At 40.6% G+C, this 14,783-nt stretch overlaps 1 protein-coding gene across 2 annotated transcripts in view; it reads right to left on the bottom strand.

Moving 5' to 3' along the window:
• Nucleotides 1–14,783, bottom strand: part of EDC3 (enhancer of mRNA decapping 3) — a 64,059-nt gene that overhangs the window by 36,110 nt on the left and 13,166 nt on the right. For both annotated transcript variants that reach the window (XM_047794823.1, XM_047794824.1), the window contains exons 2-3: nt 6,468–6,678; nt 2,756–3,075 (exon numbers count right to left, since the gene is read on the bottom strand). In XM_047794823.1, coding sequence (XP_047650779.1) covers nt 2,756–3,075; nt 6,468–6,631 — 484 coding nt within the window. In that variant the 5' untranslated portion in view covers nt 6,632–6,678. The remainder of the gene's footprint in view (nt 1–2,755; nt 3,076–6,467; nt 6,679–14,783) is intronic.

Here is a 14,783-nt window from a genome sequence, read left to right as displayed (position 1 = left end):
TACACACATATATTTTCTTGCTCTGTCAGCTGAAAGGGTGACACCCAGTAGCAATAAGCACGTCTACTGCCTAGATTGTGGTAATACCATTCTCTAATAAAATGAAACAAGGTCCCTAGGGCTGGGGCAGAAAACACAGATAAACCTAGAGCATCTTGCAGTGCCTGAAAGGGAGGAAGTTCCAGGAGGCAGGGAATGTATAATGGGGGCATGCCAAAGGGACACAGTAGCCAACTGAAGGAGCACCCAGTGGCCAAAGCTGAAACAATATGAGCAGCAAAATAAAGTGGAAATGAAGTATAACCCAAAGTATAAAATAAATACTTATAAGTCCATACTCATAAAGATAAATGACTGAATAAGTAAATGAGGGAGAAGAAAAATCTCTGGAACAGAAAAATCCCAATAATTTATGTAGATACTCTGCATGACTCTCGACTTCTTAGGGGTGGGCTGCAGAATGACTTCAGAGGACAAATCTGACATATACTACCTCAGCCAGGCACTTGAGGTCAATATCAAAGTCAGAAACAAGGGAGTTCCCATTGTGGCTCAGTGGGTTAAGGACTGATGTTGTCTCTATGAGGATTCGGGTTCAATCCCTGGCCTTGCTCAGTGGGCTGAGGATCCAGTGTAGCCGCAAGCAGCAGTGTACGTTGCAGATGGATCTGGTGTTGCCATGGCTGTGGTGCAGTTCTGATTCATCCCCTAGCCCAGGAACTCCCATGCACTGCAGATGCAGCAGTAAAAATAAATTAAAAAGTCAGAAACCATGTTGTTAGTATATACTCTTGATATATGATGAAAATGACACTTTATCTCTGTGATCTTCCTTTCCCAATCACATGACCCCGGTCTAATAATAAGAAAAACATCAGGATTTCCCATCATGGCTCGGTGGTTCAAAAATCTGAGTAGCATCCATGAGGACACAGGTTTGATCCCTGGCCTCGCTCAGTGGGTTAAGAATCCAGCAATGCTGTGAGCTGTGCTGCAGGTGGCAGATGTGGCTCGGATCTGGCACTGCTGTGGTTGTGGTGTAAGCTCTGATTCAACGCCTAGCCTGGGAACTTCCATATGCCACTGATGCAGCCCTAAAACAAACAAACAAAAAAACCAAATACCAATTGAGGCATAGTCTACAAAAATATCTGACGAGTACTGTCCTGGTCATCACAAAACAATGAAAGTCTGAGAAACCGTCAAAGTCAAGAGAAAACGTGACTCCTACATGTAACATGGTATGCTGGATGAGAGCCTGTAACAAGGAGCCTGGGTAATAAAAACTAAAGCAATCTGAATAAAATATAGATTTTGGTTAATGTCTCATCACCGTTTCATTAACTGTAACAAATATGTCATAAAAATGTAAGATGTTAATAATAGGCAGAAAATATGCAGAAAAAAATTTACAAATTGCTAACAGGCACTGTCTCCAAGTACATGACAGATTATAAATTGCTTGAATATTTGAACTTTTAATAAACAAGTCAATTTTTTTGATAAAGAAAAAAGGTTTTTTTTTTTAAGAGAATAAAGCAAAGTAGAAAATGTTAAAGTCTAAATGGAAAAAGTCATTTTCTATCTAAGCATTTTACAATTTTTCAAAGGATATAGAAGAACTAACAATTCAACTTCAGGTTCAGGTCTTCATTTGTCAATTCATATAGTTATTTAAGATGTACTGAGGCAAAATGCCTCAAAATACATTTAAAAAAAAATTTCAGGGAGTTCCCGTCCTGGCGCAGTGGTTAACGAATCCGACTAGGAACCATGAGGTTGCGGGTTCGGTCCCTGCCCTTGCTCAGTGGGTTAAGGATCCGGCGTTGCCGTGAGCTGTGATGTAGGTCGCAGACGCAGCTTGGATCCCGCGTTGCTGTAGCTCTGGTGTAGGCCGGTGGCTACAGCTCCGATTGGACCCCTAGCCTGGGAACCTCCATATGCCGCAGGAGCGGCCCAAGAAATAGCAAAAAGACAAAAAAAAAAAAAAAAATTTTCAAAATGTCAGTAGCTTATTCACAGAATCAGGCATTTTGAAAACTTAAAAATGTTGGGTCCTGAAAGGCCACACAGGGTCTAGTGGATCTGTTATAATTCACTACTGTAACATTACTCTAGTAAATATGTTAAAGAGCATACCAGATCCTAGTGAATTAACTATGGTCTATAACGAGTAAATGGCATTCAACAATTCATTAGTACCAAACAAAACTGGGAACAAATACACACACCAGTGCATGCTCTCCTTGATGTGCTAGCAGGGAGTGAATACAGCAAATCTAAAATTGTCAGTATGTCAGATATTGTAAGATCACAGAGATGTCTAGGCCCATCGCTTTCTCTCTTCTAAGGATGGGAATTAAAATACAAGAAGAAAACTTATTTGAGAATCCCCTAGAACAGCTTAAGTGTAAGTTCAACCCAGGTATCACTACTACCACCAGTTAGCAGATTAAAAACAACATCGCTTTTGTCTGTGTGAACTCAAGACAGATGAATGACTTTTTTTGGAAGGAAGGGAAGTGGTGAGAGAGGGCAAGGAGCTGGTGTGAGTCTCTAACAGCTTATTTCCTTTCCCTTATTATCTTGAGGAAATAGCTCCAGAATGAAAGAACCATGCTATATTTTTGTGAAGCTCTGCCAGCATCTTTTTTTATTAGGGTAATAAAGGATTTATTTAAAGACTAGCAATGAATAAGAGCTTATAGACATGAAACATCAGGTAAAAAAGAAATATTAACTCAAACCAACTTACAAGAGTTGTGCCGACGCCGGAAGCTTTTGGACTGACTCAAGGACTCCATGTGCCTATCCACATAGCTCTTTGAGCACTGCTGCTGCTGGGGAGAAACGGCAACATCTTGGCTCTTGACATCTGTCCTCTTAGGGATGTTCTGAGGGGCACTGCTGGAAGAGGCTGGCTTTTTAACCAACTTGCCCATGCCATTCTGACCAATACCTACTTGGCACCCAACACCAGAGGGGCCTAATTCTGCCTGATGAAGGTCTCCAAAATGTTGGTTTTCTCCAGGACCTGGTATCTCCAGAATTTTTAGTTCCGTAATGTCACCTGCCCTGAAGTACACAAAAGAGCCCAAGTCAAAACTGTAATAGTGATAACAGTGATGAAAATGGGATCAAAAAGAACCAGCTATACCGTAGCAGGGCAGCATTTCAATGAGTCATCAAAGGCAAAAACTAGAAAAGGTGGTAGAGTACTTAAAGATAAGGCTCGGCCACCAACATTCAACTGTCACAGCACTGGCCTTTAAAGAGACCTACTGTTAACCACACAACTATTATTAACATCTTAGATTGCTAGAATGCTTAATTAATGGCTTTTTTTCATTCATTCACTCATCTGCTCATTCAATAGGTATATACAGAGTACTCACAATGTGTTAAGCTCTGTATTATGAGTGGAGCATACAGAGATGAAAAGCAATACATGCCCACAAGGAATTCACAGTCTAGTCAGCAGAAAATTCAGGTAGGTAATCACAAGTGTTAAAAACCATGACAAAAGGTGTGCACTGGGGACCAATGCACCCCGAAGCAAAACATATGTTAGTTTGGCAGAGATGGATCAAACACTTAAGCTAAGTCTGGCTGGGGAGGAAAACAAAGAGTTGGCAAAACAGTCTGGTAGGGAGAAGGGCACCTCAGGCCAAGGCTCAGAGATGGAGAAAACGTGGGCCATCTGGAGAACTTCAAATGTGACAGGGTTACTAAAGGGAAGAAAGCTTGTGCAGGGCCATTAGGAGATCAGGCTGTGGAGGAAATTAGGGACCAGATCATAATCACAATGTATTTTCCTGATGGCTACAGGGAAGGTGGAGAAATTAGAGGCAGGGGCACTGGTTAGGAGATAAAGAACATGGGGATGAACAGGGCAAGTGACAATGCAAAGGAAGTGGGAAGGATGGAACCAAGAAATATCAGGAATCCACAGAATTTGGTGACTAACTAAACATGAGGATCAAGAGAAAGACTTTATTATGATTCCTAAATTTCTAACTTGGGTGAAAGGTGTCATCAGTCACTAATTAAGGATAGAACTTTGGAGGAAGAAATGTGCAGGTAACATAGTCAGCTCAGCTTTGAAAATTTTAAATTTAAGATATCTGTAGGATAGCCACTTGGAGATGACCAGTAGACAATTAAAGTGTATATAACACAGATAATGGGTCTAAATTAAAAATCTGGGGTCTCATTAATGTGTAAGAAGGTATACAAGAGATTGTCTAAGGAGAATACAGACCAGGAAAAGAATCAAAGATGTAACTCCGACTAAATCCATCTTAAAAAGTGAGTAGAGGAGTTCCCATCATGGCGCAGTGGTTAATGAATCTGACTAGGAACCATGAAGTTGCAGGTTCGATCCCTGGCCTGGCTCAGAGGGTTAAGGATCCGGCGTTGCCGTGAGCTGTGGTGTAGGTCACAGACGCGGCTCGGATCCCTTGTTGCTATGGCTGTGGTGTAGGCAGGCAGCTACAGCTCCGATTCGACTCCTAGCCTGGGAACCTCCATATGCTGCGGGAGCAGCCCTAGAAAAGGCAAAAAGACAGAAACAAAACAAAACAAAACAAAAAAAAGTGAGTAGAAGAGGGGTTCCTGTGGTGGCGCAGCAGAAATGAATCTGACTAGGAACCATGAGGTTGTGGTTCAATCCCTGGCCTCCCTCAGTGGGTTAAGGATCCAGCGCTGCCCTGAGCTGTGGTGTAAGTTGCAGACGCAACTAAGATTCTGCATTGCTGTGGCTGTGGTGTGGGCTGGCAGCTGTAGCTCCGAGTGGACCCCTAGCCTGGGAATCCTCCATGTGCCGCAGGTGTGGCTCTAAAAAGCAAAAAAAAAAAAGTGAGTAGAAGAAAAGGAACCTGTGGGGCTGGGGAGAAAAAGTGTATAAAGGAATGGAGGAATACTTGGGAAGAAAACCCAAAGGGGTGACAAAGAAACTAAAAGAAGAGGTCACTCCAATGGTTAGGGAACATCTGAATAAGATTAGATTAGAACTGAGACACTGCCACTGAATCTGGCAATTAGGTCATTTTTAACCTCAGCAAAAGCTAGCTCAGGAGTTCCCACTGTGGCACAATGGGATCAGCAACACAGGTTCGATCCCCAGCCTGTCAAAGTGGGTTAAGGATTCTGGTTGCTACACCTGTGGCATAGGTCACAACTGCAGGTTGGATCTGATCCCCAGCCTGGGAACTCCATATGCCATGGGGCGGCCAAAAGAAAAACAAAACAAATTAACAAAAGCAGTTAGTTCAGCAAGATGGTAAAGACAGAAAAAGATAATGGTGGGGTAGAAAGAGGCTAGTCTAAGACACAAAGGGAGTAAAAGGAGACTATATTCGACCTTGAATATGGGTTTGAACTGTGTAGGTCCACTTAAACGTGGATTTTTTTTTTTTTCAACAAAATACATATTACAGTACCACATGATCCACAGATACAGAACCATGGATACTGAGAGTTACACCAAGATTTTGGATGGTGTAGGTGGTTGGCCTTCTAACCTCCTCACTGTTCAAGGGCCAACTGCATTCTACTCTGAAAAGAACTGTGAGTCTAAAGAGAAGGAAACCGACAGGGCAATACCTAGGGCAAATGTAAGGTGTGTGGAGGGGTAGTGTTTATACTATGGGGGAGGCCTGAGAATGTTAGAAAGAGAAGAGAAAAGAGCCAGTATTAAGGTTGAAAGTGAAGACACAAAAGAAAAGGAGCAGGGTCTCAAAGGAGATAGGAAAGCATAGCTCATAAAGCATATGTGATAAGGTTGGCCCTGAACACAAAGGGCATTCCTTCCATGGAGACTTCAGAGGAGATAAGAAATAAGAATTGATATGCCTACAGAAAAGGTTATGTGTGGGTGTTACATAGGAAGTCAAGGAAGCTCTAGCTCAAGACTTTTTTTTTTTTTAAAACATAAGAAAGGGAGGTTATCTGCCAAATTTATAAAGGAGGGATGTGAAGACATCTGAGCTTGAGATCTTTGGCAAATTTATTCCTGTAGCTAAGGACTTTAGCTATTGGCTACAGTGTGTTCTCTGGAGAGAAATTATAACACACACCTGCAAAGAAAGATAGTTACACAGGGGGGAAAGAAGTCAATAAAGACCTTAGATATAAGAAAGAGCAAACAATCCAGAACTGACAAAAGAAATCTGAAACCATAAAAGAAAACAGAAAGATTATTCAGAGTCTGACATTGAAATACTGCATAAGTTTGACAGAGATAATAAAAATGTTTCATAAACCTTGAATCATTTGCTAAAAGCTAATTATAACATAAAGTCTCTGCTGAAAAGAGCAGCAGGACTATAAGATCTGATTGTAAAATCTCACCCTTGACAAGACTCTACTGAAAAATAGCCCTGTGCAAGAGAATATTGGCAACAAGACCCAGGCTCAAGCTCCCCAGACACCAAGCTGGATTTGGAAGAATTAGTCAGGATACTCACCTGAAGGTGACTTCTGGCACAAGGCACTTCACTCCATTGTGGAAAGGCCGGGTAAGAGAAATGGTCTGGCTGACCTGATCAACTGCTGATACTCTTCCCTGATAGACACCCAAGCTATCTCCACAGTTGATGGACACAATACTGCCCAGCCAATCCGTAGCCATGTTTCAGCTGTAAGGCCACCGTGGAGACAAGGAACCATGCAGTGCACCTTAAGAAACAGACACATCTTTAATTCAATTCAGCAAATATTATATTAGGTTCTGTACCAGGTGTTATTTGGTAATACACATTCTGTCACATCCTTGAGATAATAAAGCATAAAAAATAAAACTTGTTTTCATTGGAGTAAGCATATTAATGAATAAGCAGTATCATTTAATGTATATATAAAGATCTTTAATTACTTTAAATCACATGTACTGGCTGAAGATATTTACCTAGACATTAAATTGCACAAATTATCACCTGTTTATAATGTATTATATTTTAATATATCTGCCATCAGAATGCTTTCAAAGAGATAATTAAGAAATAATATATAAAAAATAATGTTAGTAATGTCTGAGTAGCTCATTATCAGACTAATCCTCTTGCTGAAGATAGCGAAAAATTCTGGACAAATTTTTGTTTAAAAAAAAAAACTGGGAGTTCCCGTCGTGGCGCAGTGGTTAACAAATCCGACTAGGAACCATGAGGTTGCGGGTTCGATCCCTGCCCTTGCTCAGTGGGTTAACGATCCAGCGTTGCCATGAGCTGTGGTGTAGGTTGCAGACGCGGCTCGGATCCTGCGTTGCTGTGGCTCTGGCGTAGGCCGGTGGCTACAGCTCTGATTCAACCCCTAGCCTGGGAACCTCCATATGCCGCAGGAGTGGCCCAAGAAATAGCAACAACAACAACAATAACAACAACAACAACAACAAAAAGACAAAAAATAAAATAAAATAAAATAACTACATAAAAAAAAAAAAACTGACTGAAGGCATTACAGAACACTACACCTAACAACTACAGAATAAATATTTTCAAGTCCACGTGGAATGTTCATCAATATACACTGGGCCTTAAGTTAGTATCAATTAATTTCAAAGGCCTGAAATTAGACAGAGTATATTTTGTCCACAAAGAATTAAATTTGAAATTGATAAAATATTTCAAATATACCAAATATCTGAAAATTAAGCAAGACATTTCTAAATAAACTATCAGTTAAAGAAATCAAAAAGGAAGTTAGAAATTCAAACAATAAAAATGAAAATAGAATGTATCAACATTTGTGGGATGCACTTAAAAGTAGAGCTTGAAGGGAAGTTTATATATATTTATAGATTTCTAATTTAAATGCTTATTTTAGAAAAAGAGAAAGTTTTCTTCCATCTTAAGAAGCTAGTCAAAAAAGAGCAAATTAACCCAAAGTTATTAAAAAGGAACTAAAGAGTAAAATAAATGAAACAGGAAATAAAAATCAAGCCAAAAATCAGTTCTTTGAAAACATTAATGAACTTGATAAATCCCTAACTAGACTAACCAAGAGATACAACATATATTGTCAGTGTCAGGAATAAGCAAAGGGACATCACATGCATTAAAAAGATAACTTTGGACTTCCCATCGTGGTGCAGCAGAAACAAATCCAACTAGGAGTGGGTTAAGGATCTGGCATGGCCATGAGCTGTGGCGGAGGTCGCAGACATGGCTTGGATCTGGGGTTCCTGTGGTTGTGGCATAGGCTGGCAGCTGTAGATCCAATTGGACCCCTAGCCTGGGAATCTATATGCCATGGATACAGCCCTAAGGGAAAAAAAAGAAAGATAACTTTAAGCCAGTAAATTTTATTTATTTTTAGGGCCACACCTGCAGCGTAGGGACGTTCACAGACTAGGGGTAGAATCAGAGCTTGTGGCAATACAGGATCTTTAATCCACTGAGGCCAGGGATCGAACCCACATCTTCAAGAATACAAGCTGGATTCTAAACCTGCTAAGCCTCAATGGTAACTCCCTACACCAGTAAATTTGACCACTCAGATGAAACAGAGAAATTCTTTCTTTTTAGGGCTGCACCTGTGGCACATGGAAGTTCCCAGGCTAGGGGTTGAATCAGAGCTACGCCTGCCAGCCTACACCACAGCCAAGCCATGCCAGATCCAAGCTGAATCTGCGATCTACACCACAGCTCAGGGCAATGCCAGATCCTTAACCCACTGAGGGAGGCCAGGGATTGAAGCTTCGCCCTCATGGTTCTAGTCAGATTCGTTTCTGCAGTGCCACGACAGGAATCTGAGAAATTCTTGAAAAACAAAAGTTACCAAAACTAATACAAGAAGAAATAGAAAGGGAGGTCCCGTTCAAAAACAGGCAGGATATACTACCTAAGGCAATCTACAGATTCAATGCAATCCCTATCAAATTACGAAGGACATTTTTCACAGAACTCGAACAAAATATTTTAAAGTCTGTTTGGAAGCACAAAAGACCCAGAATAGCCAAAGACATCCTGAAAAAGAATAATGGAGCTAGAGGAATCAGGCTCCCAGACTTCAGAATATACTACAAAGCAACAGTCATCAAAACCACATGGTAATGGCACAAAGACAGAAATAGAGATCAGTGGAACAGGATAGAAAGCCCAGAATTAAACCCATGCACCCACAGCCAACTAATCTATGACAAAGGAGACGAGAATATACAATGGAGAAAGGACAGCTTGTTCAATAAGGGGTGCTGGGAAAACTGGACAGCCACATGGAAAAGAATGAAATTAGAACACTCCCTAACACCATACACAAAAATAAACTCAAAATGGATTAAAGACCTAGATATAAGACTAGACACTATGAAACTCTTAGAGGAAAACATAGGCCAAAAACTCTGACATAAACGACAGCAACATCTTCTCAGATCCGCCTCCTAGAGTCATGACAATAAAAACAAAAATAAACAAATGGGACCTAACCAAACTTAAAAGTTTCTGCACAGCAAAGGAAACCCTAAACACAAAAAGACAACCCACAGAATGGGAGAAAATCTTTGCAAGTGAATCAACTGACAAGGGATTAATCTCCAAAATTTATAAACACCTTTTGCAGCTCTATACCAAAAAAAACAAACAACCACATCCAAAAATGGGCAGAAGATCTAAACAGACAGTTCTCCAAAGACGACATACAGATGGCCAAAAAACACATGAAAAGATGTTCAACATCACTCATTCTTAGAGAAATGCAAATCAAAACCATGATGAGGTACCACCTTACACCAGCCAGAATGGCCATCACCAAAAAGTCTACAAACAATAAGTTCTGGAGAGGGTGTGGAGAACAAAGAACCCCATTACACTTTTGGAGGGATTGTAAATTGGTGCAACCACTGTGGAAGACAGGATGGAGATTCCTCAGAAAACGAAAAATAGAACTACCATTTGATCCAGAAATCCCACCCTTGGGCATCCATCCAGAGAAAACCACGACCCACAAAGACACATGTACTCTGATGTTCACTGCAGCACTATTTTCAATGGAAACAATCTAAATGTCCATCGACAGAGGAGTGGATCAAGAAGATGTGGAACATATACACAATGGAATATTACTTAGCCATTAAAAGGAACAAAATACCAGCATTTTTAGCAACATGGATGGACCTAGAAGTTATCATGCTAAGTGAAGTCAGCCATACAATGAGACACCAACATCAAATGCTTTCACTGACACATGGAATCTGAAAAAAGGACAGACTGAACTTCTTTGCAGAACAGATGCTGACTCAGACTCTGAAACACTCATGGTCTCCGGAGGAGACAGTTTGGGGGGTGGGGGTATGTGCTTGGGTTATGGGATGGAAATCCTGTGAAACTGGATTGTTATGATGATTATACAACTACAGATTTGATAAATTCATTTGAGTAATAAAAAATAAAAATATATATATTAAAAAAATAAAATAAAATAAAAACAGGAGTTCCTGTTGTGGCTCAATGGGTTAAGAATCCAACTACTATCTATGAAGATGCAGGTTTAATCCCTGGCCTTACTCAGTGGTTTAAGGATCCGGCATTGACAAAAGCTACATGAAGGTGGTAGATGAGGCTAGGATCTGGCGTTGCTGTGGTTGTGGTGTAGGCCAGTAGCTGTAGCTCCAATTCAACCCCTAGCCTGGTAACTTCCATATGCCACAGGTGCAGCTGTAAAAAAAATAATAAAGCAGGGAAGGGGATAAGACAATGCTGGTGGATTGGGTGAAGGGCAGCAATAGTAATAATGTACTACGGTTCTGCAAGACATTACTAATGGGGAAAACTGGGTAGGCTATATGGAATCCCTGTGTTATTTCTTACAAGTGCATATTAATCTACAGTTATCTCAAATAAAAAAGGTCAATTTTTAAAAATCAATGTCCTACCACATTAAAAAAAAAAAAAGGAAATGAGGAAATCGTGTACAATCATGCCCATAAATGCAGAAAAGAATTTTGTTGACAAAATTCAACATCCATCCATTGTATAAAAAAAGAGATGGTGGGTGTTCCCATTGTGGCTCAGGGGGTTAAGAACCCAACTAGTAAACCTGAGGGAGCGGGTTTGATCTCTGGCCTCGATCAGTAGGTTAAGGACTCAGCATTGCTGCAAGGTGTGGTATAGGCCACAGTTGAGGCTCGGATATGGTGTTGCTGTGGCTGTAGTGTAGGCTGGTGGCTACAGCTCCGATCAGACTCCTAGCCTGGGAACTTCCATATGACACAGGTGTGGCCATAGAAAGGAAAAAAAAAAAAAAAAGAGAGAGAGACAGTGGCATATACAAATTATAGCTACATAACAATTATAACATCTGGGAATTCCCATCGTGGCGCAGTGGTTAACGAATCTGACTAGGAACCATGAGGTTGCGGGTTCGATCCCTGCCCTTGCTCAGTGGGTTAAGGATCCAGTGTTGCCGTGAGCTGTGGTGTAGGCTGCAGACGCGGCTCAGATCCTGCGTTGCTGTGTCTCTGGCATAGGCTGGTGGCTACAGCTCCAATTCGACCCCTAGCCTGGGAACCTCCATATGCCGTGGGAGCGGCCCAAGAAATGGCAAAAAGACAAAAAACAAAAAACAAAACAATTATAACATCCTACTAATGGTGAAACAATAAGTCTTTCTCCCCCAAGACGGGGACAAGGCAAAGAAGTCCACTTTCACTTCTACTCTTTATTTAACACTATAGTATAGGTCCTAGTCAGTTCAATAAAACAAGAAAAAAATAAAAAGCATAAATACTGGAAAAGGAGAAGTAAAGTTATCTTTAATTGTAATTATATTGATCATGTGTAAGAAGAAAATCATAAGGAATGTATCAGGAAAAAAAAAAAAAAAAACTCCTGGAGTTCCTGTCGTGGCATAGTGGTTAACAAATATGACGAGCATCCATGAGGACACAGGTTCGATACCTGGCCTTGCTCAGTGGGTTAAGGATCTGGGATTGCCATGAGCTGTGGTGTGGAATGCAGATGCAGCTTGGATCCTGCATTGCTATGGCTGTGGTGTAGGCCTGCAGCTACAACTTTGATTGGACTCCTAGCCTGGGAATCTCCACATGCCACAGGTGAGGCCCTTAAAAAAAAAAAAAAGATGAATAAAAATTCCTGCTAGAATGACTTTAGGATTACAGATAGATGCTCAATATGAAACAAACAACTGTGTTTTACATAATAGCAAGAAACAACAGCAAATAAAAATTTTAAATACTATTTATAATATTAAAATATAAAATACTCAGGAATAAATCTAACAAAAAATGTGTAGGATCTCTACGATAAAAACTATGAAAGACTGAGAAAAATTAAAAGAAGATCTGAAGTACCCGCCATGGTGCAGTGGAAATGAATTCAACTAGGAATCATGAGGTTGTGCATTCAATCCCTGGCCTCACTCACTGGTTTAAGGATCCAGCATTGCCACGAGCTGTGGTGTAGCCTGCAGATGTGGCTTGGATCTGGCATTGCTGTGACTCTGGCGTAGGCCGGCGGCTACAGCTCTGAATCAACCCCTAGCCTGGGAACCTCCACTTGCCATGGCTGTGGCCCTAAAAGGACAAAAAGACAAAAAATTTTAAAAATTTAAAAATTTTAAAAAAGATCTAAATAAATGGAGAGATAAAGGATATACTGCATTCACAGGCTGAAGAGCTTAATATTAATTCTCCCCAAATTGATCTGTGGGTCAAACATAAATATTAATTTAACCACTGGCCTGGGTCTATTTATAATAGCTGAGACATGTAAACAACCTAAATGTCCATCAAGAGACGAACAGATAAAGAAGACACACATGCGCACGCATGCGCGCATACACACAAACACACACACACAGGAATATTACTCAGCCATACAAAAGAATGAAATAATGCCACTTGCAGCAATGTGGATGGACCTAGAAATTATCACACTAAGTAAGTCAGAAAAAGATAGACAACTACCATATGATATCACTTATATGTGGAATCTAAATTATAACACAGGAGTTCCCATGGTGGCCCAGGGGTAATGAACCAAGCTAGTATCCATGAGGATGCATTTTGATCCCTGGCCTTTCTCAGTGGGTTAAGGATCTGGCATTGCCACAAGCTGTGCTATAGGTTACAGATGCAGCTCATATCCCCTGTTGCTGTGGTTGTGGTGTAGGCCTCAACCCGTGGCCTGGGAACTTCCATATGAGCAGGTGCGGGCCTAAAAAGATTTTTTTATAAAAAAGGAAAAATCTGGAGTTCTCATAATGGTGCAGCGGAAACAAATCCGACTAGTAACCGTGAGGTTGCAGGTTTGATTCCTGGCCTCGCTCAGTGGGTTAAGGATCCAGTGTTGCCATGAGCTGTGGTGTAGGTTAGAGACACGGCTCCAATCTGATGTTGCTGTGGCGTAGGCTGGCAGCTACAGCTCCAACTCGCCCCTAGCCTGGGAACCTCCATATGCCATGGGTGCAGCTCTAAGAAGCAGAAGTAAATAAATAATGGAAAAATTTGATGAATTAGATTTCATTAAAAAAAGAAAATTTTTTTTTTTTTTGGTCTTTTTAGGGCCACACCCGAGGCATATGGAGTCAAATCAGAGCTGTAGCCTCTGGCCTACGTACGCCACAGCAATGAGGGATCCGAGTGGTGTCTGCAACCTACACCACTGCTCACGAGGTGAGCTTAACCCAACTGCAAGGTCAGGGATTGAACTTGTATCCTAATGAATACTAGTCATATTCGTTTCCACTGAGCCATGACAAGAACGCCATGGTTTCATCAAAATTTAAAAGCTGTCATTAAAAGTTGACCAAAGAACACAAATTGGAAGAAGTGTAAAAAAGATGCAGCAAGACCAGGTGGGAAACAACTAGAACAGTTAATTTAAGAGATGGTGGTAAATTGGACTAGATAGAATCAATGGAGATGGAAAGGAGCTGATGGACTCAACACCTATAAAGACGATGGTTTGAATTTGGTGATGATTTAATATGGTAGATAACAGAAGGGAGGGGGTGAATCACTATTAACAAAAGGTGGAAGTTCCTACTGTGGTACAGCTGGTTAAGGATCTGGTGTTGTCTCTGTGGTAGCACAGGTTCAATCACCAACCTGGTGCAGTAGGGCAGCTGTGGCATAGGTCATAACTGTAGCTCGGATTCAATCCCTGGCCCTGGAACTTTCATATGTTGTGAGTACCAGTACAGGGAAGGGGAAGGGAAGGGAGGGAGGAAGAGAAGGAGGAAGAGAGGAAAAAATAAAATAAAAGGTGAACAGAACACACAAAACCCCACAGTCTTTACACACATACCATCATATTGCGTAACAATTGCAGCAGCTAGCATTTACTGCAATGTCTCAAGAATGAGCTAAAACTTTAGGGCATTCTTTCTTCATTTATCATAACAACCCTATAAGGAAACTATTTTACTATCCCATTTTACAGATGGGGAATTTGAAACACAGAGATTATAATGAATGTTTTACACACTTGTAAGCAGAGACAAAGGCAACTTCTTAGTACAATGGCATATTTTCCATGCTGTACATATTATTATACTGAATTTACATATTATAGTTTTCTTTTAATTGGACATTTAGATAATTCTATTTTTCACAATTGTAGTTAATATAGCAATGATCAATTTCATTCAGTGCTTGTCTTAAATTATTTTCTTAGGATAGAGCCTAATCAATCAAAAGGAAAAACAACCTAACTTTGATTACAATATACCAGAGCAGAAAACTATCTTTTTTTCAAACCAAGTCATTCTCTGGATGGGTTCAGATAGTCATACATTTAAAATAATGGTACTGTACTAAAATATCTAGG

Source organism: Phacochoerus africanus, chromosome 9 (assembly GCF_016906955.1).
Source record: "Phacochoerus africanus isolate WHEZ1 chromosome 9, ROS_Pafr_v1, whole genome shotgun sequence".
Lineage (NCBI taxonomy): Eukaryota > Metazoa > Chordata > Mammalia > Artiodactyla > Suidae > Phacochoerus > Phacochoerus africanus.
Note: the sequence above shows the minus strand (reverse complement) of the source record. Positions and strands in the feature narration are given on the sequence as shown.